The sequence below is a fragment of the Corvus brachyrhynchos genome, unplaced genomic scaffold (genome assembly GCF_000691975.1).
Source record: "Corvus brachyrhynchos isolate BGI_N302 unplaced genomic scaffold, ASM69197v1 scaffold28, whole genome shotgun sequence".
Classification (NCBI taxonomy): domain Eukaryota; kingdom Metazoa; phylum Chordata; class Aves; order Passeriformes; family Corvidae; genus Corvus; species Corvus brachyrhynchos.
In genome coordinates this window covers 1,210,775-1,237,656 of record NW_008246058.1, presented here as the reverse complement: position 1 = coordinate 1,237,656, position 26,882 = coordinate 1,210,775, and the positions used below count along the sequence as shown (strand labels likewise).

The 26,882-nt window shown below is 38.8% G+C and overlaps 1 protein-coding gene across 7 annotated transcripts in view; it reads right to left on the bottom strand.

The window, feature by feature from the left end:
• Positions 1-26,882, bottom strand: part of FAM49B (family with sequence similarity 49 member B) — a 75,510-nt gene that overhangs the window by 10,598 nt on the left and 38,030 nt on the right. For 2 of the 7 annotated variants that reach the window (XM_017746090.1, XM_017746092.1), the window contains 3 exons: positions 20,495-20,531; positions 6,897-6,979; positions 375-496 (listed from right to left, as the gene is read on the bottom strand). In XM_017746090.1, the coding sequence (XP_017601579.1) occupies positions 375-496; positions 6,897-6,969 (195 nt within the window). In that variant the 5' untranslated portion in view covers positions 6,970-6,979; positions 20,495-20,531. Of the gene's footprint in view, positions 1-374; positions 497-6,896; positions 6,980-7,970; positions 8,057-20,494; positions 20,532-22,068; positions 22,139-26,882 lie in introns of those variants that run through there. The other 5 variants (XM_017746091.1, XM_017746096.1, XM_017746095.1 and 2 more) reach the window with 5 other exon arrangements.

The following is a 26,882-nucleotide window of genomic DNA, read 5'->3' as shown; positions in this document are numbered from 1 at the left end:
CAGTTACCATACAAGAGGATGCCAACACTACTCAATATTGCACTGTAGTCACACCACGCTCTTTCCAAATTCACTATTAACTCAAAAAGAGCATATGTGGGAATACAAAGAAAAATCAATAGCAACAATTCACTAAAAACTCTGAGAAGCATCATTTGCTAATATATATGTGGATTAATATGATTGAAACAAGCAACATCTGTTTTGCTGTTAAAAAGAAACATTCCAGAGCAGAAATTCAAGACAGTGATTTTAATAGACAACATGCTCTGCCAAAACAGCTCCTGCAAGCAAAGTTAAACCCCAGCAGTATTTGGTTAAGATCAGACAATGAACAACCACAGGTTGTGCACAATTGTAGCGCTCTAGCTCACCTCTCGTATTTCATGGCCAGCTCCTCTATATGACTGCAAGTCTTCCAGTATTCCTTCTGCATCCTTTAACACTACATTCACCTGATTATAAATTTCCTTTTCAGATTCTGTAGGTTGGGCATCTAAACAGCAGAACATATTAAATGTATATATATATTTTTTTAACAACAACATGGAATTCAATAGGCACACCATCACCTATGGGACAAATTCTTCATGCAGCAACTCATCAAGAATTTTCATTCTCTGAAGAGCTACTGCAATGTGTAAGGAACTCCAAGAGACTAATTGTATTCATTTTAGTAGTCTCTTAATTTACCATCCCAAAAATTCACCTGGATTCAATCTTCTTGACTTATTTAAAACTGAGTTAGGAGAAGAAATTCTGATGAGTTGTCTTTATGACTATCATATAATATCACCTTGGGGTGCAGTAGAGGCTGGAAGAAACTTAGCTAAACACTCAAAGGACACACTCACTGCAGACAGCACAGGAGATATCCATGTCTATTGTTATCTAGAAACACTGCATCAGATTATTTTCCATCTTGTCTGCCTCATCTTTAACTGGTTGGGAAAGGAGCTGTATCTTTTATTTCTAAATATATTTAATTCTCAAAACATATTCTTTATTGCACTTTATTGCACAATCAGAGCTGAGAACAAGAAGATCTAGTGTGAGTTTGTGTAGGGCTTTTTTTTCTTGTCCCCTGTCTTTAAAGATATAAGCTGTCTCCCATTTTTTTTCTAATTAGTTAAGGACTTCCCAAAAGTATATTGGGTCATAATTTCAAAAAGCTACAGGTACATTTTTAAATGTGATTCTGTAAGAAGTATGTTTTGAGAAGAATCAACAAAAGGTTTTACCCTTTAAAAACAATCACCTAGTACAAATATCTCAAACATGGTTTACCTGAAACCATTTTTTTTCTTTTAAAATTCTGATGGAAGCTATAAGGTTAGTTCCTTATAGACTCATATTTAAAAAAATAATTGTTAGTTACTGAAGCTCTTATAAAAAAATCCCCACTTCTCTGTTAACATGGTCAGAATAGGTTATGGATTAAATAGAATTGTATTTTAGTCCATTATTTCCAGTGCCAAAAATCAGGGTATTAGCAATAGATTCTTTTTTATAGGGACAAACAAAAGTTATTAAGGATAATATATCCTCATGACTTCGTGTTGTTTGAAGAGTCTGGGAAATGTCTTTTTAGAAGCACTTTTTCCATGATCCATATGTACAACTTCCCATGGAAGTTAGGTACATCTTTACATTGGAAATAAAACTCCCACAGTATCTTAGTGTTACACACTAGAAAAATACAAGAGAAAACAAAGTTTGTATTAGGAGAAAATAAATTTCACATGCATTGCCTGTCTGGATTTTGCTGTAATTTTTGCATAATATCTCTTATGTTTTATAGTTTAATGCATTAAGAGTGGGCTTTATTAACAAATATCCCTATATATAGACCTTGCAACAGTTTAACTCATCTTTTGAGAAACAAAGAATTAGCACAGGTTAAAAAGAACCTGGTCGCTCCTTTAAAAATAAATAAATAAAAGAGCACCACATTGATTAGGCATCGAGTAAAAGTGGCCAGTGCTTTTCAGATCATCACAAAGGTCACATAATTTTGAAAGCTGCTGAAGACTGCTGTAAGAAATGAAGACAAAAAATGAGGGAAAAGAGCAGACAGGGAAGCACCAGTTGACTGGCAGCAGTTCATGCACGAACATGAAATGCTATAGTGAAATACAGACTAAGACGTAAAGCTCTGTAGCATTCCAGATTGTGTTGTTAAATAATGCAATCAAGACTTGTCACTTGGATTGTCTCACACTGAGAACATCTCCTGCCTATTTAATTTTTCATGCCATTTTTTTCTTTACCCTGTGTAGCAAGGAGAGTTCATTTTTCAACACTGGAAGGGGCAGAGCAGGAGGGGCCACAAGAACTCCTGCTCCTCATTTCAAAACCCACCAGTGAGCAGAACAGCTGTAGTACTATGACCCTCCATGTTTAGAAATGAAAATCATCTTCTAGATACAAATTTAGTGCTCTTCACTGGACAGCTGGCTAGGCAAATCAACACCATCACCACCTCTCAGTGTAGGATGTAATCAGCCAACTACTGTGTTTCATTTCCCTAAAATGTTCCAGGAAACTTAAACCAATGGTTGATACATAATTTGTTGGGGTGGTTTTTGTTTTTTTGGGTTTCTTTTTGGTTTTTTTTTTGTTTGTTTGTTTTTTGGTTTTTTTTTGTTTTGATTATTACCAACTTCTAAGTATCAATCTGTTTTAAAACCAAGTAGGTACTGAGTTATTTCTTTTGGTTGGTATCACATTTTCAGTCAACCTAGTCCTCTCCAATAAAAGAAATCCGTAAACCTGATTTGTCCCAACTCCTTTCCTCTGCCATCTCTAAAACAGAGATCAAATTTAAAAAGCAAATTTAAATTATTTTAATTTAAAATAAATTTAAATTATCCCTTCACAAAATATTTAAGATGTTATTAGGGGTTAAAAGGCATGATATAAAAAATCTTTAGGGCCTAATGCTGGCTGACCCAGAGCAAAATTAGAAATGAAAATCATCTTCTAGATACAAATTTAGTGCTCTTCACTGGACAGCTGGCTAGGCAAATCAACACCATCACCACCTCTCAGTGTAGGATGTAATCAGCCAACTACTGTGTTTCATTTCCCTAAAATGTTCCAGGAAACTTAAACCAATGGTTGATACATAATTTGTTGGGGTGGTTTTTGTTTTTTTGGGTTTCTTTTTGGTTTTTTTTTTGTTTGTTTGTTTTTTGGTTTTTTTTTGTTTTGATTATTACCAACTTCTAAGTATCAATCTGTTTTAAAACCAAGTAGGTACTGAGTTATTTCTTTTGGTTGGTATCACATTTTCAGTCAACCTAGTCCTCTCCAATAAAAGAAATCCGTAAACCTGATTTGTCCCAACTCCTTTCCTCTGCCATCTCTAAAACAGAGATCAAATTTAAAAAGCAAATTTAAATTATTTTAATTTAAAAATAAATTTAAATTATCCCTTCACAAAATATTTAAGATGTTATTAGGGGTTAAAAGGCATGATATAAAAAATCTTTAGGGCCTAATGCTGGCTGACCCAGAGCAAAATTAGTTTATTTGCTTCCCAGTGCTGGTCAGGGCACTGTATTCCGTAAGCCCATCACAGGGAAGAACAAAGGAGAGGTCCCTCTTCCTAAGCACTGTTATCATCTTGAATAGATGGAGGCAGCATTCCCATATTATGGGAATAGCATCCCTCAGTATGTACCTGAGGACTCAAGCTACAGGACCTTCACTTGAGAATCACTAACTGTGGAACTCCTTTTTCCCAACCTGAGCGTGCACAGAGCAGGAAAGGGAGTTGTACTTCTGGAGTTACTCTTGGCAGCTAAAACAACAGCAGCCAGCAGTGCCAGGCATCCAAACAGGAGGCTGAAAGAGGTATAGAATTTCCATGTCCATTTAAGTTCCTGCTACAATGTTACAACACAGCCGTGCCTTTATCAGCAATGCTTTCCACAGAAAGAACAAACCCGGTAAGAGCAGCACAGCACACCGAGATGTTCTGATGCTTGATATTGTGGCCACAGGAGTTGACCCCTGGTTATTCAGGGCAACTTTACTATTTTTAATCCAATAGGAAGAAAAGGGAAGATGGAGGTTCTGCAAGTAAATGGGGAGTTCAACTGTAAATTAATTTTAAATTTAATCAGAATGTTACTGCACTAGATGCAATATACATTTAGAGTGCAGGATGCTCACACGGTAATAGAGACAGAAGAGGAGACTTGAAACAATATACAAACGCTGTTATGTGAACTAAATGCTACAAAAGTGAGACAACATATTGCATGTGGGGAACACACACATTTAGTGACTATTAAAATAATATTTGGCTAGCCTACAGAACTAGTAGGGAGAGAAATTTGGGGTTAAAAGTTTACACTGCACAGCAAACTATTTAAACTGAGATTTTTCCCAGGGAAGAACACATCAAGTCATCTGAAACTGTCTGGGACAAAACTCACAAGCAAGGGGGGAAAAAATGCCAGACTACTGGAGATGAAATAATTTATTCATCTCCGTTGGCATTACTATGGAGAATGCTGTCTCTGTGGCTCCTCTGAACCATGGCCAAGTTCTCTGGAGATAATGCAGGATACTGTCAGCACTAGCTTGAGATCGCCATCTCAAAGTACACTACATTTTAGCTACTATTCAAATCAGTACATTTGGAAAGGATTTGCAACTGTGACAGTAATGACACCAACGTAAAAGTTGAGCTGGAAGTTTCCCACATTTTAGGTGTCCGTTTTATGTAAACAACATTGACCTGTGCACTTTGCTCATGTTCTAAAGGCATTGCACAGACTTTAGAACAATACTCAAGACAGCTATTTGTTTCAAATAGGTAAGGTTAATGACCAAAGAAAGCATAAGCTTAACCAACGTGGAGGCAAGCAAAAGCCAACATTTCATCGTATTTTTTGCATGGATTCTGATAGTCAGTCACACAAATCACTGGACTCTAGCACCAAGATAAACATCTGGGGGAAAAATAATGGTTAGAAGTCTAAAACTTTTCTAAATTTGAAGTTTCTAGCACTAGAAAGCTTTATGAACATTAGTTTTTAGCTCTTTATGGTACTATGCAAGAAACACTGGAGCCTGCTCAGTCCAAAGACATACATGGCTTTAAGAACAAAAGACTTCAAACTGCCTATTATTGGGCCAGGCGTAACAGAGAATCGGCAAATTTGTTTTTAATACAGAGCTTACTTGTCCTTCCACACAAAACCACAACATTAAGTATCACAAGATTAAGTGCCAAGTCTTGAAGAAAGATCTTGGCTGTGTCAAAGCCAAGATCCTGTCAAGGCAAGCTATCTGAAACAGAGGAGAAAGAAGCATGGATACACAGTATAGCAGCAGAGACAAACGCAGAACAGGGTCCAAAATGAACAAAGAACAGTCTAACAATTCGGCCATAATATAAGTCACTTAATTTGACTGCATATGTAAGCATTTCATGTCAGCAACCTGCTTACTCTCATGCCAAATCCTGTTCATGCTCAAAACATGCATTTTAAAACAAAACTGATAGCTAAAGAATCTGTATTTAAAAAGAAAAAAACCCAGTAATTTTATTGCAATTTATTTTAGAACTATGCCTCTTCTATCCAGCTAACTTGAATTTCATTTACTCCAATTAAATTTTCAATATTTGCAGATTAGGCTGGAGCTTCACAACTCCAGTGGTCTCACACAAGAGTTCTCCCACTTCACTAAATTTTCCTACTCTGACAATATGCGAGAGTTGGTCTTACACAAATTTTACTTTCTGATTTTTGAACACAGCCCTTGATAATCTTCCCTTTATGAATAACTTGTATGACTAGCATCTTTTAATACCAATATATTCAGAAGAGACAAGTGATAAAAATCAACACTACAGGGTAAGGGTTTGGAGAAGTTTTAACTTTAAATGTCATTGAAGCAAAACCGTATTTCATCAAGCATTTTCTTTTGTATTATAACTAATATAAACAACTGCTACTGTTTCATCAAACTGAAAAACAATTCAAGGGAAAAAAAGATATAATGCACCTCAAATTATCCATATCATAATACTTCATCAATATTTTTATTATGCTATTCCATTGTATTTTTATTACATGGTCAAAATGTACTTGAACATTAATTTCCTTATTTTATGCTTGCTGATGTACAGCTGGGTAAAGAAACAGCACATCTCAAAAGAAAGTAATAAAACATGCATAGCAGAAGCCAGCAACACTTACCTGCCATTCTTAGGCTATACTGTACCATGCAACAAAAACTAAAAGACACTGACATATGTGAACCTTCTAGAATACCTGGCATTGATCAGACAAGCTACGTGTCTCTTCTTTTCAAAATCAATTTCATCTCTATACACATTGAGACCCCCTTTTAAGAAGGCATGAGGTTAAATTTCTGTGCCAGATCCAGTAAGGTTCACATATAGACCTTTAACGTGATGATGCTGGAGCTATGAATAGCTGTTGTGAGCCAATCTGGGCATGCAGCATCATTAAGTAACACTGGAAATTACAAGAATCAGGTTTCATTTTCAGTTTTTCCTTTAAGAAGCATGTATCCCCTTGGAATTTCACTAAGCCTTGAAATAATTACAACTATTTTTAACATTTTGATTAAAAGTAGCCAGAATCTTGGTTTAAAAAATAAGAACCATATCAAGGTTTCAAGAGTCAAATGTAATTTGAAAGCCCTTTGTGGAGTAAAGGCTTTACATTTAAGGACCTGAGGATATTTTAGAACAGGTTATTGCTTTCTACCGAAGTTTGCTGAACAATTATTCATAGCTCAGGCATGCAAAGCAGTTAGAAAGATGGCAAAATGAAAACATACACTTAGTACATGACAAATGCAGTCTACTGCAGGCAAAGAGTAATAAATATATAAAATCATCTTCTCACTTTCAAAATCAAGGAAAAAATTTGGCCCCTGCTCAAGGTCTGTGCATGTCAAAACTTTTAGAAGGTTCCCCATGTTAAGGTACCTGCCAAGACAAGAATGAGAGAAAGAAAATTTTCTTTTTATAAGAAAGAACAGCCCAAATGTAGTTGATTGAAGCAGTGGGAAAAGAAGACCAGAGAGTTCCATCAGGTACGAACCCATCCTTCAGGCTGGGTGAAGGGAGATCCCCACCTCAAGGATGCACAGCTGGTGACTCCAGCCATGCAGCTTTCCTGTAAGAGTGACCATGTCACCAACATCCTCACAGCTGCCCCCTTGGGGAAGGGACAGAATCCAACCGAAGGCTTTGCCAGGAACTGTTCAGTCCCAGTACATCCTAGCACCAGTGTCCTGAGCAGGAGTACTGCCTTGAGAGCCAAGTACCAGATTTGAAAGCATTAGCCATGCTAGATTTTAACCTGATGGGACAACAGAAGGAAAGAGCTTTAATTTTGTCAGCCCTTATAATTGTGTCAGAAGGCCATAATAGAAAACCACATCAAGATATACCATTTCAGTGTGCAGAAAATGCTAACAGAGATATGCCACAGATCTTTTACACAAGGTACCTAAAACATCTGTGAAACTCAGATAGTTTCACTTTGGACTTTTGGATGTAAAAAAACACATCAACTGCACGATGAATGACCAAAGCAGGATCAGGAATGATTTCGCACTCACTCTTGTGTATGAGAGGATTATAGGGAACAACTGCTCAGCACAGATTACTATGGCATACCAACAGGAATTCTCATTTCATGATTACTTGATTTGCAGGCAGATGGATGGACATCACTGACCACAGAGACTCAAAATGACTAAGCACATGGAAAGAAAATTTACACAGCAGCGTGATGGTGGCTTGGCAACTACTGGAGGAGGGAGGAAAAAAAAAATAGGAACAGAAAAAACACATGCAACTCCTTCAAATTCCAACTTTACAACTGAGTCCCCTGGCCTTCACTGCAGCAGGTATAAGCAACCCTACTGTTACCATTTGAAATGCACCAGCTGTGAAGGGCTGAGAGACTTACTTTCAAAATCCAAGAAAAAATGTGCTGCATTGTGGTCTATGTCCCTGGTTAGCACCTTAATGAGATTACCCATGCCAGCAAACCTAAAAATAAAAATGGCAAAATAATTTAGTTCCAATAACCATTTCCTATTTTAAGTACACGCCTGGGTCTCACTGGAGCAGGGCTCCCCTTGAGTTTTGCACTCTGGATTCATCAGTTTCTGGTGGGGAGCAGAACTCATGCACTACACAGTGCATTTCCATGCCCCTTCTTCTTAGGGAGCAGTATTTGTTGAAAAACTGGAAAAGTTATAAGCTTTGACAAAAACAACGATGTGAATTACTGGCTCTTTTTCATCTTTGTTTAATACATATAAAGAACATGTGACCTATGATGACTGAGCAATTGTTTTGCATAACTGCAGCACTTAGTGCCAAACAAACCCATTATTGTTTAGGACAAAAGCAACCTCAAAGGGAACTGGTGTCATCATAACATTTTTTTCACTACCTCTCTGTAATCCAAAACAGATATCGGAAAGCCTCTCAGTAGTAGTCATCTGTGGCCAATGAACAGTTTTCCCATTAAATCACAGAGTTACAAGTAAAGCACAAATTAGACTTTTCCAAAATCAGGAGAAAAAAATCAAGTTTCAACAGTTCTTCTTATGTTTGCTGTCACATCCCAGCTAAAAGAAATGAAAAGTAGAAGAAAAATTAAATAGTTGTTAGATTACTTGAGATCAGATAAATTATCGAAACAGTTTCAAATGTTACCTAAGTTTCAGAAATCAATACCTGCAGTGGGAGTATGAAAACTGCATTTCATAACAAAGCAGCCTTTTCATGAACCTTCCCATGTTTTACAGAGGCTGAAAATATACCTAATAACCATTGCTCTGAAATGCCAAGAGCTCACTAGAGTGCTGCTGCAAGACAAGCAAGACACCACCCAAAGATCTCACCTCAAATTATTTAAGAATAAGCCATCAATAATCTGACATTTGGATTCAAGCACAAGATATAAACAAATCAATTTTCAAATTAATGTAACTATACCAACCAACAAGTATATGCTCTATTTTTTCCTGATTTTTACTTTTACTCAAGACTCATATTTACCTGGAGGGAGGTAGCACGACACTAAGAATCATTACTTTATTAGGCATCAAGGAAACTGAAGCAATGTGAACTCAAAACAAATTGTCTGGCGAAACAAATTTTCAGAACCTGTGTTGACGGATTTCTTGATCAAACTAAGAACAGCATAGGATTTCTTTTTCAGGATCTGCAAGATTCAGCAATCAAACAAAGCTTGAGAAGGAAGGGGCAATTAATCCCAAGTTGCTGAAAATAACCCAAGTCTTTGCTCCAACAGCTTCTACAGAACGACCAAATGACTGTTAAGAATCTAGATTTTTAGCACCGTGACTCTGAGTGTAACCCAGCTGACCACAGTGGATTCTGCACACAGCACTTCATCAGGAGGTGTATGCTGTCTTTTTCACATGTTCAACCTTCTCCTTTTAAACTCAAGAAAACGCAAGACCTGCTTCCTAATAATTTGCACTTATTTCCTGGAAATTCAGATCAGATTTCTTAGCCTGTGAGAAGCACCTATGAATTCAAGGAATTTTAAAATTAGGGTGTCCAGCTGAGAGACTCTTCTTAACAGCTAATCCATTAAAACATGGTTCTTCGAAGAGACAGCTTTCCCAGCATCTTCTATCCCACAGCTTAGCAAACTATTTTAAAGCTAAATGTACACCAATGCTGTGTAAACACATAACAGCAGAAAGCAGAGAAATTACTTTTCCATATCTCTCAAGCGTGTTCTGTAACACAGGACCGAATAAGCCACTTTGTATTTCAGAGTTTTCCAGAGAGAGGCATCCTTAAACAAGTATTTTCAACAGGGCCAATTAAAAAAACAGAAGCTGCATAATGGTGATCCATCTACAGATTCAGAAATCAAAGCTCAATCTCAGAACAGCATATTACATATTTCAATTCCAACACTAACAAACAAGCAGCAAACATGTGGCAGTGAATAGTGCTCATGGCCTAAAGAGATCTCCTATACCTGCAATTACTGCTGTGCTTCAGCTGCACCATCCCCTCCTCCACCAAAATATTTTCCATATCTCAAAAAAAAAGCCTCTGTGTAGGTTTTGCCTTTGTTTTGATACTAACCAGTCTCCTAAGAGTTTATAGGCTCATGCATGTGGCTTAAATATTGGATAGTATTATTTGTGAAGGTCAGAGTAGGGGCATGCATATAGGGTTGAAATATTTTGAAGCTAAGAGAAGAGCACATAGGCACTGCAGAACAGCTTGTTTCACTGAGCACCTACACCTCCTAAAACAAGTAGGGAGTTGGGGACTTGGTTTTGCAATACAAATACCTTCATCCCTCAGGAAGGTTTGCCAGGAAGAATATATGGTTTCTTTTCCAGGAGTTAAGTTTAACAAATAGAAAAGCACAATAAAAGTTTTGGCACTACAATGGAACAGTCGGTGTGATATTCAAGCAGAAGATGCAACTGACCTAAAGGTAACAGCTCAGTGAAGAGCCTCCCTGAGCAAAGGAGAGAAACTGATGATAATGGATTAGTTCAACTGTGACAGCAGCAAGATGACAAGATGAGCTATAGGAATGTATATCAATTTACATGACCACAAAGCTGCTTGAACACTTGTTCATAACAAAGTTCCTAACAAACCTCTCCCCTCGTGCATTCATTGTACTGAAAACATCTTGATAAACACAAGACGTGCAATCACATTTGCTTTCTTAGCAGCAAAACTTCACTGTATATTCAGTTTCTATGAAGTGCATGGAAATCTAGCTGAAAGTGGACAAATCCAGTATTTTTGAAACTTGAATCAAGATGCACTGTAACATTTACTCAAGGATCTCAAGCATTCTTTAAAACTGGAAGACCTGCTGTACTTTAAGAACTGTGAAAACAAAAATTTCTCAAAACTGTAATCCAAGAAGACTTTAGGCTACGAAGAACTTGAAAACTCCATTTAGACAGATATTGAGAAGATGTAATTTCTTTAGCATTTTTTGGGAGGACACTTTCAGCTTAGCATTCAAGGTAATGAATGCAAGAGCCAAAAGGTCAGAATCTACTCTTCTGACAAAGAAAAGCACTCCCTTCTTGAGCTCTGAAATGACCTTTTAGAAACAAGACCATGGTGCCACCTGTGGAACTTCCCAGATTTGTGGAAGCAGCTGCAGGTCAGTATGTCACAGCTAAGGTTAGACAGACCTACACTTCTGTACATTTTCCTTCAGAAGGTATAGCTGAGCAGCAGGCAGAGCTGACCTGTTGTACTCAGAGGGAACACTACAGAGAGGAAAATGAAATCTGACCCTTCTGAGAAGCTGCTGTGTCAGCAGAATACCTGGACCAATCTCGAGTAAAGCAACCTAGCTCACAGCTGCATCAGGCTCTGACAGATAAGAAAAAGATTTACTAGAGATTCTTGTTTTGTTCAAGTGGCTCATCATTTGCAATTTTTCTGGGCCCAAAACACACGAAAGAAGGACCACTACTGGCTGTAATACTAAAGATGATGACAATTTGCCCATAGTGTGAGAAGCAGACTACAAACCCAGCCATTGCATCTACCTTCAGTGACCTCTTCTGCTATTTGATGCCCTGTAAAAGCATCACCAGCATGATGATTTTGGCAGTTCTATGAAGACTTACCTTGGTAATTAACCACATAGTGGCATGCCCAGCCAGTATTAATTTACCAAGCACTCTTCCAATTTCCTTGCAAGTCCACAACTCCATCTGAAGTAAGTAAAATTACTGGTTTAAAAAGACAGATGTCATCCCAGTTAAGTAGCCCTGACACTGAGCTACCATTGCCTAGCCAAGAACATCTCCCAGCGCTAACTGCACCCTTCTTGAGCAAGTTGCCACATCAATCAGCCCCAATTCAAGAACGAGTTAAGCCTGTATGAAGACCAAAGCCATCAGCAAGCACTACTGTTGATTTTAATGTCCTGCAGCTGGGCTTTGTCTTGGAGCTAAATACCTGATTCAGAGCACTGATTGGAGGTGACCCCTGTGGGTGCTAACCCACCTTTTCACCCACAACTCTTCCAGCACAACTGGAACAAAATGCACACTGAAGCTGTAATCCTCATCAAGAAGAATTCTGCATATTGCAATCTCTAACATCAAAATAGTCAGTGCCCAGCCTGAAGTACACTTTAGGTCACCACCTATTTGTTTTTCCACAGCTTCAGAGCATCAACCTCTGTCCAATTTTATTTGGTATTCTCATTCAGAATTCAGTACACTTCGAAAGCTGAAAACCAGTTTCTAGCTCATGGGTATTACTGATTTTAAAATTTTATAGTGCAGTGTCCAGAGGCAACTCTTTAGGTAAACTAACAGCCTAGGACTCAGTAAAAGCACACATTTAAACCACTGAAGTTTTCTCGTGCTACAAGTCCAACATCACAAGATTAGAGCAGAACAAAACCACTAATTTTCTGTCCAAAAACTGGCTGTCCCTGTGAGGCTGCTCAGAATCCCTGCTGGCATGCTCTGCACTCCAGCACAGTACTCGAGCCACGTGGAGCAGGTTATGGGAAATCAGAGCACAAGCCAGGAACAAGGCTTAAACTTGACCTACTTGCAGAGGAAGACATACGGAATGCCACATTGGATTAGGATGATTTGGCCCATTACAGCCTTATGGGGTTGCATGATGTTGCGTGTGGAGCCATGATCAGACAAGCGGAAAGCAAAGGCATATTTTCAAAACAAGTCTTGCACGCATGCCCTTCCTGTGGAAAACATCCCCGACACATTTCAGTGCCCCCCACCCCCCCCAGGCTAAGCCCAGGGGAATTTTAATAAAAATACTCAATGCAAGTAAATTCATCTGAGAACCAAAGACATTTACCCTCTCACACCTGAAAGAAAAAAATCTGCATTAACAAGGATGTTGCTTGCAACTGGTGAGCAGCTGGAGAACTTACTCTCATTACAGGTAAAATACTACAAAGGTGTTCATAAATGATATTTTCTATTAGTTTTTGTTCTGTTGGGAGAATAGCATGTTTTCAAACTAGTTTAAAAAACCAGTTAAATAAATAATTTAAAAATATCTGGTTTTGATGCCTGAAGAAAATCTGCTTCAAGAAAACATCAGCTCATCTTTTGGAAATGTATATGCTATTCCCAATACTAAAATCCACAGTATGAAAACTGTGCTCCCTGAAAATCTCATATATGTAGCTAAGCACAACACTGTATGGAAAGCACATCTAATGGAACAACAAACATTTTGTTTCTGGGATTTGAGTTTTAAATTTTCATTTGGTCATGTAAGTGTGGCATAAACCTCCAATTCAGAGATATTTCTGGCAAAATAATAAGCAAAAAAAAACATTGATAGCATTAAAAGCCTAGCATTATAGTGGAATACTACTGTGTTATAACACTCACCGTGTTACTACATAAACAAAACACTGAATGTTTCCCTATACTGTTTTTCTAGAAGGATAATCCTATCAGCCTGTCAATTGTTTCAAGGCTTACTGAACAGTATCTAGCCATGAACAGGGAGAAGAAAAAAAAAAAAAAAGAAAAAAGAAAGAGGCAGCAAATAGGTGTCTGCCCACATCAGCTGAATTCAAGGCAGCCCTTAGCAACACATGGCATCACAGCCTGGCAGCCTATGGGATCCCGTGTCGCTTTCTCTGCCAATGAAACAGCAAAGCTTCACAACCAGTGAGAACGTTTCTGCTCTCCACCTTAAATGCTAGAGACTGCTGCAGAGATGGAAACAAGCTGGTAAAATGCACTGCAGGAATCACTCTTTTCTGACTTGTAACATTCTCCCTGGATACAAACATGTTTTTCCTAGACTAATGCACATTTACTTCTCTTCTGAATAGTGCCGGAGCAGCAGAGATGCCTTCTGACACATTCCAATTCCTACTATTGATGTTAGTGGTGTTGCAAGTAATAAAGATCTGCCATTATACAAAATCCCAAAGTAATACTATACGTACCAGAAAATAAATAATTAGAGTCAATATTAAAAAAAAAATAGTAGCTATCACTCATTAGCACCTTCAGATTTAGGAAGGGGAAGCTTGGTGCCATTAGCTTGAAACAAGTTATATTTTGGATAAGCTGGTTTCATCTACAGGATCCATCATAGTTCTAACATCACTAATATTAAAAGTAACAGTTCAAATTGTGTCACCTGTGTAAATGTTCTGAATCAAACACATGAATGAAGTGCCAGAGCCACCCCCAGTTCTGCACAAACCCCACAGTTTCATTCACCAATGGACAAGTTGTTTGAGCAAGCATTAAGATTCCAGGAGTTCTTACAGACGCTTTTGGGACACAATTCCCAGTCCAAACCCATGCCCAGACCTGCACACGGCTCTGCACTGCTGACACCCAGTGGCCACGAACCAGGGACTGCAAACCAACCACAAGAAGAATAAAAGATATGCAGGCCAACCCACCCCCCACCCCACCTATATCACTGAATTACTGGGGCTTCAATCATTAGCATCTTATCTCAATAGCGGAAAAACAAATTATACAGTCAGATAGGAAACGTTTTTGTATAGGAAGGTAAGTATTCAGGCTACTGAAAAGCTGTTTGAAGCCGCCTCTGATGTTAGTTCATTTGGCAAAACTGACTTTGATACAATAACCTGTTTTAGTTGAAACTGAAGTTTTTTGTTTTGGTTTGGGTTTTTTTTGAGATCACACATCATCAATAAAGTCTCCTTTAGAACAAAACTGAATTCAAAACTTGTCATATCAGGAGGATGGAGGTCTGCCAGGGAAAACAGACTAGTGAATAGACTCACATTCCTCAAAACCAGAATTGTGAAGTACGGTCAGGGCAGTTGTTTATTCAGTCCATTTTTCCTCTTAGAGGAAATCAAGGGAAAGGCCCTGAAGAATCCACAGTTTCTTTAGAAGCAGTCTTACAGCCTTGTTAGTTTGGGAACATTTTAGTGGCACAGCTGACACTGAATAACGCATTTGACAGGAGCTACAATAAAATAACTAAGCATGCTCACACAAGTCTGGAATGAACCCAATTTGTCTGGAAGAATTACGCTTGTTTTTAAAACAGAACTTGTATTGAACAGGGTAGAGACTACACTCCAAAAATCTGCTCTGATTTACCCTTCAGCAAGTAACCACACAATTTTTCCAAGAGTGAATCTGGGGCTAAAAAATAATTAATTTTGCTTTCCTCTTTCAAAATAACACAAGCCCAACATGCTTTAACTTAATTCTGCAAAATGCTCTTTTTAATTCCATTACGTTGCAGCCATCGGGAAAACCCACCTTTTCCAGTTCAGGGACATTTCCACTGCAATGCAATTTACACTCTGCTTTCTCCTCCAGCGCTGGAGATGCGCAGAGCCTCTTGCAGCGCTGCGATTCCCCCAACAGAGGCCGCTGCCCCTCCGCTGGATATCCCAGAGACGCGGCAGCTGGGACCAGCGTGCCCGATGGATCCCAAAGCCCCAGAGCTCGGAACCGGCCATGGCCCTCCCGTCAAAGCACTGCCTTCAGTACTGCGGCATTATCCTGGAAACACGGGCTGAGCTCGAAGTCTGCCTTTTTTTCAAAGTAAACTGGGAACATTTTTATCAGGTACATAAAGAAACAAAAAGCCCATTTATTAAGAGCTGTGGCAGATTTACATGGTTTTTAATTCTTTTAGAGAAAAGCTGCTTACTCTACAAAAGATGGCATGCCTTTTCAAACTGTGCTATACTACCACAGTACTAAGACAGTTTCATATTTCAAGGATGTCAGCCTATAATTTAAGAACACTCAAGCTCTCGTCTCCAAAAAAAACCAAATCCAACAGTAATTTGTATGGTAAGTCCTTCTCCTGCCAACTTTTCACCTCTGTATAAAGAAAAAAAGCAAAACCCCAACCAAAAATAAAAAAAGCCCAAAACCCCCAAAACCAAATCTCTAAGTTTTATCTAAATGCTAAAAAAAGGAAGTACTGTTTCAATTCATTACTTCCTAACTAATCCAGTTGATGTACCATTTTTCAGTTGGTATTTCACATGTGAGACAGCACGCCTCTTCCTGCCTAGTTTGATTTGGAAATGGTTATCTTTCAGAGCAGTTGAATTCCCATCTATCACTGCCACACGTTTCGGTATCAGAGCTGGATGCAGCTGCACTGAGGGATCTTGACAGTGCTGCCATCTAATGCACCAAGACAAGGAGTACAAGCACCCAAACTGCTCTGCAACACTCAGGTAAAATGTTCTCTTTGAGTTTCATTCCAAAAATGTTGCACCCCTTCAGTGCCTTGGCTTGTAATCCTGCACTAACAATTGCATGACAAATTATCTCATCACCAAGCTGACAGATATAAATAGCCATTAACGTATTCCATCTCAAGGGACTTCTACTGGAATGTCACAGTGCTAAACCACAAACCTTGTGTGTATGAACCTGACACTGACTGTCCATCTGAGAATTCAGTTCAGCGACACAGCAGCTCTGAAATATCAAGGAAGAAGGGAAGGCCTATGGCCTCCCAGATCACAGAGCTGGAATGGCAGGTTTCCATATTTCAGGACAGCTTTCTGATTACTCTGTAGATTTCCTTTTTCTCAGACACCAGTCAAACACAATATGTTTGCAGAATACAGAAGGCTAATGAAGCACATCAAGATGATGATGGTATAACAGAGGATGAGTAGCAGGATGATGCTCCTTCCCATTCCATCTGTTTTCAGAAACAGCAACAAACAGACAGGCATTAGGCAGGGCAGAGGGATAAAATTGGTCGCCACATGGTTGTTTATTTATACGAAGTTTCAAGAGACTCACTGCAAGATAAGGATCAAAGATACAGCCATCTTTGTTACATCCAGTTACTTCTTCAGATCCCCTCATAACATATAGCACCAACTACTTCTACTGAACCTGCATAGTTTTTCTTGTTAGAAAGCGTTAAAAAAATTCCACCTAAACAACAACAAAACCCCAACAGCAAACAAACAACCAAAAAAATTAAACCAAACAAAACAACAATAACAACAACAAGAAAACAGCCCCCCCAAAAAAATCAACAAAAAAAACAAAACAAAAAAACCCCAAACCACCTGACCACACTGGTCCAGATTCCTCTAGCTGTGCAAATATGATAATTTTTTACCCCATCTTCCATTTCTCCCACCATATCACTAATATTATTTTAACCTTAAAAATCAAACTAAAGGGGCCCAGTAAGGCTAAGATATAAGACAATTAATTCTCAGCCACCTGTTGGAAATATGGGGAAACATTTGCTATTCTTCAGTGGTATCATACAACCTGCAATCGTTTAAGATCAGTAACAATATACAGAATATCATGCAGAATATCATGCAGAGTGTCTTGGGGTGACAAAGAGTTATGATTTTCTGCATTGGTTCATCTGTGAACTCTACAGGTCCATCCCATCCCATCTCACAAGAAGTCTGCAGCAGCTCTTGGGGAAAACCAGGTACATACGCAGAATGGAAACACATTAAGAATACAGAATGCATTTAATAATAACATCTGGCTGTTAAAAGTACTTGATCTGAAAATACTTACATACTAGAAGAACACAAATATACATGGTAGCTCTGTTGCCGCTCTTCTCACACAACAGTTCAGGTTTTACACGATATTAAGCTTTTTTCAGTTTTTAACCTTATTCAACAGCAACATCTAGTTCAGTTTGTCCCATTCTTTAAAGCTTAACCAAAAATTTCCAGTCTCCAGTTCTTTACGTGATGGTTGGGTAGGGTTTCTGTCAGTCCCTCCCAACCCTGAACACTGGTGATTCCCTGATGATTTATGATGCTGTCAAGCAATTGGCAGCTACTTTGTCTTAGCATAGTTGGAGAAGTTGAAAGAATCAGAAGTCTGACACCCCAGCTTCTGCTGAAGCAGACACCACACCACCTTAACTTGCAAACATTCTCCCTTCAATACCTGAAACACTGTTGGTTCATAGTTTCTTCAAAGAAAACAGAAGTTATTTGCCATGTGCTGTAGCCGCAGCATTCCTCTTCCTGCAGGCAGTACCATTCCCAGCAATGCTCCTTGAGCTTTCCTAGCTTTTCTGGATGACTCTCAGCTTGCTGAGAAGAAGCAGCACTGCTCTAGTAGAGGAATAAGTGAAGGGTGTGAAAGGATGTGCAAAACCAAGTGCTCATATGCAGAGGGAAGAAAGATGGTGATCCTGGAGCCTGGACTTGCCTAGATGGACCCATGGTCTGACTCAGTTAAGTGACTTTTATAATGTATCCTTTGCAAGTACACACGATCCTGTAAATTAAAGATCTGCACTTTGAACTGCAGATTTAACAACACCCCCAATGACTTTGTAAATAAAAGTTATTAAAGGAAAAAGGTACTACTGCTGCTAGCACTGGATGTTTTTCCATCAGTTCATTAAAGATTTGGAAAATACTGCTGTATGCTTGCCCAGTTCCTAGGCTCATTCCTTAATGCAGAGACACAAGCCAGTAAGCAAGAAGGACTGTGCGCCTGAACCAGCAATATCATAAACTCTCCTGAGAATGACAAAAATGTGACAGTTCATCAAAACCTGCAATTCTGCAAAATAAGTATTTTAAAACATGAATTCTGCACTGAAATAAAGACAATTACTTTAGTAACACATTTTTATGCCATATATTCCTAAATCTGAATGAAGGAGTCAAATAGTTTTGGACATAGCACTAGAAAACGTTCTCTATTCTTGTTGACAAAACTGATGACAAATTGTATTGGGTTTGTGTGGCAATGTTGTGGTGGCAGGGGGGCTATGGGGGTGGCTTCTGTGGGAAGCGGCCAATGCCAGCCAGCTCCAGGATGGACACACCGCTGGCCAAAGCCGAGCCTGTCACTGGCAGAGCCTCGGGGATAATGTACTTAAGAAGAAAAAAAGGAGTTATGGCAGAGAAGTAGCTGTGGCCAGAGAAAAGTGAGAATATGTAAGACACCAGGAGTATGGTGTAGACAACCCAGGTCAGAGAAGAAGGGGGAGGAGGTGACCCTGACACTGCAGCAGAGATCTCCCTACCACCCATGGTGAGGCAGCTGTGCCCTGCAGCCCACGGAGGTCCACAGGGGAGCAGGGATCCACCTGCAGCCCATGAAAGAGCCCACAACAGGGCAGCCAGATGCCCAAAGGAGGCTGTGACCCTGTGGGAAGCCCACGGTGGAGCAGCCTGTTCCTGCAGGACTGCACCCCATGGAAGGGACCAACACTGGAGCAGTTTGTGAAGAACTGTAGCCCTTGGGAAGGACTCATGTCAGAGAAGTTTCTGGAGGACTGTGCCCTGTGGGAGGGACACCCCACACAGGAGCAGTGAAGGGCTCCTCTCCCTGAGGAGGAAGCAGCAGCAGAAACAACCTGTGATGAACTGACTGTAACCCCCATTCCCCATCTCCCCACACTGAGTGGGAAAGGGTGAGGTAAAGAGCTGGGGATAAAGTTATGTCTAGTAAGGAAGGAGGGGTGGAGGGAAGGAGCTGTGATTCAATTGGTAATAAACTCAACTAATTTTCCTAAGTTGAGTCTGTTTTGCCTGTGACAGTAACTGGTGAATGATCTCTCCCCACCCTTATCTCAATCCGTGAGCCTTTTGTTGTATTTTGCCTCCCTTGTCCAACTGAGAAGGGAGTGGCAGTGGCTTTAGTGGTCACCTGGCATCTAGACTGGGTTAAGCCACCACACAAATCCATTCAGCTCCCCAGAATTCAAAGCCTTTTTGATGATTAATCAAAAACAGAAGAAAAATAAATCCTACCTCACATTTGGTACCATTATCTTCCCAGTGTGACAGAAGATTGATAGCTGTGCTGACAAAGCACAATAAACACAAAATATAACACAGACACTATGCAGCAGCTTAGATGACAAGCAGCAGGCTATAAAACTAAGAGCTAAAACCTTCACATGAGCATGTGCTACCTCTTCAGTCTCACAAAGCTGGTTCAGAGTACTGGTTTTTGGCACAAGGCATCTGGTTCAGCTACACAGTAGCTTTACTAAAGAGAGAGGGAGAAAAACCACCAAAACATTATCTCTTCATTCAAATTGTTCAGGAAGTTGCAGTCTTCTAGGATAAGTTCACACAAGTGGCCAAACCACTTTAACTCTGTGCACAATAAAAATGCCTTCTTTGAAGTAATGGGACTTCATTCACATCACTCTGGTGAAGAGTTTTCAAAAACAGCCTCACTAGGCTGTGTGGTGAGGCCCTGTACAAGCAAAAACCAAACCCTTGTAACCTGGTTTAGCACCTTTAAACAGAGAGACATAAATTCAGTCAGGGATCAGGAATCCCAGTGAACACCACAAATTTCAAGAGTTGTTGATGGAAGAGAGGGAAAACAAGTTCTTGAAGGGAAAATTACTAATATTCAAACGGTCCCACTTTCTCTCCTTTAACATACTACAATTTTGCTTATTTGTCAGCAGTTTTCAAGCAGGTTACATTTCAATTCTTACCTACAGCCAGTGCTGCACTCTGTTCTTGGCCTCCAGTCTGTTTTAAAAGAAAAAAGAGATTATGGAAATTAATTCTTTTGCACCAAAAGTCTTAAACGCGATGCAGTGTGACCTTGGAAAAGCAAGCACACATCTGATCCAGACACACTGTTTTTGTGTATGTACTTCATAAATATAGTCCTGGATCCATACACCACTGGGAATTTTAAAAAATATGTTAAGAAAACATAATGCAGAACTGTGTTTTATCTCTAGGCATACAAGTACATAGGGAATGCCATTATTTGGCAACAAATGTGATTCCAGGGAGAAGGGCTGCCATGTTAAATAATCCATAAGCACATATATCCCAGAATAAATTTAATAACTATAGAGTCAAAGCTGCAATAAAATACCAGTGGCAAACTGTTCTGCTTGCATTTCACTTTGGTTTAACAAGAAAATCACACAAGATTCTAAACCAACCACACAAACGTGCACTTGAAAAAATTCAAGGCTTGCATGTTGACCTTCAGAGAAGGCATTTTCAAGTCACCACTGAAAACCATTTGCTTCACAAACAAAACTAGTGTTCTTGGACAGCTTCAGTGTTCTGTACACATCATTACCACTGTCTTAACATGGTGAGATAATTATGTTAATAGTACAGTTTAAAGGAGAAGATATGGAGTATTACAGTAACTCAAAGCCTCACAGGAAATAATAGTCTAACATTAGCTAAGGAAGGCTCTGAAGATCTACAGCACCACAGGCAAGAAAGCAGAGACCATAGTAAGAATGACTCTTCACAGCCCAGAGAACTGAATATAAGCAAAAAGATGACTATCTGACATGGTTGTAACTGTAGAAATTTAACTCTCTATTCTTTCCAGAGCATGCATCTCCCTCACAGAAGCCTTCCCCTTCACCAGGCTTCTCTAGGTTTGGGTAGCAGCTGCTTTTGCCTTTGGCTGTTGACTTCAGCATCCCCTTACTTTCTCAGAAATAAGCAACAGCCAGTACCTCAGGACAAAAAGATGGTTAACAGCACTGTCTTTGTAGGAGCTGCTGCAATTTTCTAAAACTCACCCCCTCTCACTAGGCATATTTTAAATACGGTTGGTTTTTTCCCCCCTTCTCATGACTTCAGACTGCTCAATTTGTGCTTTGAGACAGCACAACAAAAATAAAACCCTGGAAATCACTGGTCCCCTGCAGATCGGGGCTGAGCACAACTGACTGTGCAAAGAGAAACTGAAACCAAAGTTAGACCCAACACTACTGCAAAAAGCTAATTTCCTGAAAAAGAGTGAAAGAACAGTCAGATAGGACAGAGCTATAAACAAAAACTATAAATTCATTAGAATGAGCAGACTATAGAAATAAATTTGAAAATGAGCGAGAAAATCCCACTATGGCAGCAAGCCTAGTGACTTTAAAAAAAAAAAAAAAAAGGTGCCCTAATGGTACTAGTTCATTACTACAGAAATACCCATATTTCCAACTGATAGAATTATTAGAAAAAGAAGTGAGGACTGCTCAGCTCTTTCCATCTTTATGGACACAATGCTGCACACAAAGACACAAGCACTTACCACCTGCAAGAACAACGTGCTGATCCTCAGGTGGCTTGTCCTGAAGGCTTCAATGAATGAGTAGAAGTTAATAATTAACAAAGCCTTATAGGACTCTTGTGGTAATGAAGGAGGAGAAAAAAAAAGCCATTAGGCAAAAGGGAAGCAGCCAGGAAAGCTGAGAATTATAGGTCAGTTGGACAATCATCGGTAACAGGCAGAGAGATGTTAGCACAGGAATCCATTAACTGGTTTCCTATCTTTTAGAACCTGTGAGCAAGCCTTCAGGCAAAACAGCTCACACTGAGCACAGCTGATGCTGACGCTTGGTTTATACTGGCAGACTGATAGGTATTTGATTTTTTTGCATCACATCACAGGGTATTTTAAGTTTAGAGGTTAGCACTGAGCAATATAATAAAGCATTGCCTAAATGGGTAAGAAATTGACTTAGTGGGGAGGAACATCAGCAAAGATGCATTAAAAATGGCCAGATGTGAAATTAATGGTGTGATGGATTCTTTACAGAATTAATTTTTGCACTTCAGATGCACCTTAATTCAAATGAAAGGAATATCTAAATGAACAAATCTGTCGGGTTCAGAGCGCACTAGTTGGGTTTTCCTGCTGGGATAGAGGATCTGCAAAACCTCTGAGCATCCTTCTGACTTATTCTCAAGGTTTAGATCTGCAGATTAATATAGAAATACCACAAACAGGCATAAGATGAGACATGTATACTATATAAATAAGTAGGTAGTGAAAATTGAATAATACAGATTCAGCATTTTTCAATTCCTTGTGACTCCGAGGTAGTCAAATATTTAATGTTACATTACAGAGAAAAGCAGTTCTGAGCAGGAAAATTAACTTTACTTAATGGGCTACAGCTCATGGAGTCAAACAGCAGAACTATTAATGGATCCCATCCCAGGGATCTCATTTAGACACACAACCCCTTCCCTTGAATTGCAGCCTAACTTCACCATAGCAGAAACAGGGCAAAGCATATGCCAACATCTCAGGCCAACTACAACAGAAATTCAAAGAATTGTCACAACAGCTGGAGAACAAAAATGGAAAACTGTCTAGAGCCATCAGAGAGGGACAGCGAATCATCTAAACTGCAGCATAACAGAAACAAAACCAAGCATCATTCAGTTTGTCAGAGGAAAAGTCTGTAGCTGACACAAGTCAAATGGTACCCAAATGTAAAATATGAAGTAAACCTGGCATCACTGTGAATAACGAAACTGGAGGAAAAAACCCCAATAAAAACTGGGTAACCACTGAATAAGCCCAGTGCTTTGGGCATCCACCTCATGTTGAACTGATGTTGCTTAACTCAGCAATACATGAAAACGGATTTCACATGAGAACAGCTGACCATTAACTTCCCATATGAAACCACTGTCTTCTGCCCAACTCTGGCTGAACTAAGAAGCCTCTACACTCAAGCATAAATTTGTCAGTGACTCTCGGTCATGATTTGCTACAAGAATGGTGATTTTTCAGGCTTTTCAATACTCAGGTTCTTGTTCCTATTAAAAAATGAAAACACTGAGTGGTAAGAAATAATTAACAACAACTTTGCGCCGAGTCTAAATTACTTTGTACTCAATTGGTATCTCAGCTCATCAGGGAACTTCAGAAAGTATTAACTTCACAAAGCTTGCAACACTTACTAGCAGAAGCTTTCACAGGATTCATGCACTCCATGCGAAATACTTGGCACCCCGACTAAAGTCATTTTCAGAACACCATCGGCTGCTGCTTTCACAGAGCAAATGTTTAAATTCCTAGTCTACAGTTCAAGCTTGAACTATTTCTCCCCTTGGTAAGCATCATCAGCTTGAAATCCATGTGAACCAGCTGTGGACTACGGCACAGATGTTCTCAGCCCATTAATCTAAACTGCTCTTGGATACAGAACAGGATCTAGCTCAAAGACTACCTGCCCTGGCAATTTTTAGATGCTCCTGCTCTCTTGGTCCAACTTCAGACTTGAAATTACATTTGAGGAAACAGCTCTAAAAACTTGTTACCCTTAGAAGCACGCACTAAGACATAAAACCCAAAACTCTGCTCAGTCCAAAACAGAACCGCAAGTCAAATACATCCCGCATCTTGTGGGCAATAAAAAGAGAAAACTAAGAAATGTTTAGTAATAAAACTTGATTTTTACTTTAGTAACAATAACAGATGGGTAAGCTATAAAAAATAATTCATTGCGAAGATCATGTTTCAAAGGAAGTTTCAGGGCGTCTGCAGATGAACCCATGGTTCAATGCTAAATGGATGCAAACTCCAAGGCTTAACATCATTGACTGCAGACAGAGATTCTTCTATATCTGCATGGCAATTTTATATGAGACTAAGATTAGCAAAGGCAGTCTATCACTACTGCAAAGTGACCTTAGCTCTTCAAAAAGAGCAAATGTACTTGTTGCTTGCTATAAAACCACTTTTTGGACTTCTGATTGTAAAGCTGCAGCTTTCTTCTCCATTTTCATCTATCCTGTTGAAGCTAAATTGCACCCTAAAAGTCCATGTGTTATATTAAATCTTTCCCTTTTTTTTTTATATAATTTCTCAATGCTGTCACAGTACCTAATATTACTTGCTACACTCAAACTCATGTTTTAAATTTGTAATTTAATGATAGAAATGGACTGTGAATGTATCAGAGGGTTTAGTGTTCCATTATAATTTTTCAAGCTTATTTCATTTTTCCTAATTATTATACTTTCATAGGATACATTATCTTTAAACTGATACTGTTGCATAGCATCTTCACTTTATGTGACCTTAATTTCAAGATTTTTTTTTTAGTACCTTTTGTAGTTAATTTATCACCTTATATTGTTGTGGTGGATTATTGGTTGAACTTGATCTTACAGGTCTGTTCCAAACTAAAAGATTCCTTGAAAGCTTTCAAAAAAGTTTAGATGCTGCATTATAGACCAACAGGAGGGACACAAGGTTTTACACATATTTTCCTAATTATTATACTTTCATAGGATACATTATCTTTAAACTGATACTGTTGCATAGCATCTTCACTTTATGTGACCTTAATTTCAAGATTTTTTTTTTAGTACCTTTTGTAGTTAATTTATCACCTTATATTGTTGTGGTGGATTATTGGTTGAACTTGATCTTACAGGTCTGTTCCAAACTAAAAGATTCCTTGAAAGCTTTCAAAAAAGTTTAGATGCTGCATTATAGACCAACAGGAGGGACACAAGGTTTTACACATACATAAAAAAAAAAAAAAGGGGAAAACTAAAAGATACTTGAGAAGCTTGCATGGCAGAAGAGGATATTCACACAAAATTAGTATTCAGCATGAAAATTTATATTTCATCCACTTACACATATGTGTTCCACAACAAACCATTACTTTGGCTTAGTGGAAATCATAAAATAAACTATCATAATATTAATTTTTGCATCTCAAAGTTCTACACAGAAAAAAAACCCTGTAAGTTGAACATCAAGTAAAAGGGATTTTTTAATCAAATCAAAAAGTTAATTTAAATATGGTCAAATAAACTTTTTCACTTCTAAAAACAAGTTAAGAAAAATAAATGTTGGGTAACCAGAAGACAAATAAGGGATTTTAGTAAAAGAGAGATGGGACTTTGTCAGTTGTTTAATTTGGAGTTGGGTTTTTGTTTGTGGTTGGTTGCTTTTTTTGGTGGTGGGGTAGGGGGTAGAGCTGTGGTACTTTAGTCCAAGCTACACAGCTTCTGGTTTTACTGCAAGAAAAAAAAATGTTTAAAAAGCCTGCAAGAATTATTAAAGCTAGTCCTGTGTCTAACAGTCAATTACTCAAACAACTGAACTTTCTATTTTTGGTAGCATATTATCTTGTACTTCTTTTGAACATTCATAAATCCAAATCCTGAAATGATTTAGTACCAGGTACATAACTTGCACAGAATTTTTAAGAACTATCTAGAATTCAGGCATCCACTCCTCAAAAAAGATACTGAAATATTCCTAAGCTAGGAAGATATGGGATATCATCCCTACACCTTTAAGTGATATTGGCATCTGCTCTCCATTGCATGTTTAACTTCTCCATGACTAACTGGCATCACTATTTTTCCACAGTAGATGCTTCCTTTGTTGTTATGCTGTTAACACCCAGTTGTGAAGTGTTCCTGAATACCACCCGAGTGATTCAACAGCTTATTTATCTAAGATATACAGATGATATAATTTATTAGGAATATGGCAGAGTTTAACACAGAATTTTGGCTCAATATCATCATAACAGAAATTAAGCCATGCCCTGTCCCAGGAAGTTTGCAGCAGCGTTCATCCACTTGCACAACACAAACAGTAAGACAAGCCAAGGTCAGCAGGGCTTTGCCATTCACATTCTTAGTGGTGAAGGAGCAGCTCTGAGCAACCCCAAGACCCACAGCCCTATTCCCTAACACTTGAACAGAGGAGTCCTTATTTCTAATAGTCTACATTTCTACTCTCAGGGTAAAATAAACCACTTTTGTCAGGATGGTACTAGGTCATATGAACAGCAAGGAACTTCTACCACAAAAAAACCCCAGCCACAGAAGAGTTACAGTAACCTACCACCTAAAAGGTCTTTTTACTGGTTTTAGTAAGTTCTAACCATCAACTATCCATCAACAGTATCAAAACTTGAGAACTGAAGCCCTAGTTACCCCCTATGATAGGTAAAACTCTAAGATGAACTTAGACCTAAGCTGATTATGCCACAGCTGTGGAAGTATCCCAGACAGCATCTCTGCTGCTCAGAGACAATGGATGTGTTTATTTCAGATGGCAAAGAACACAGTTTAGAT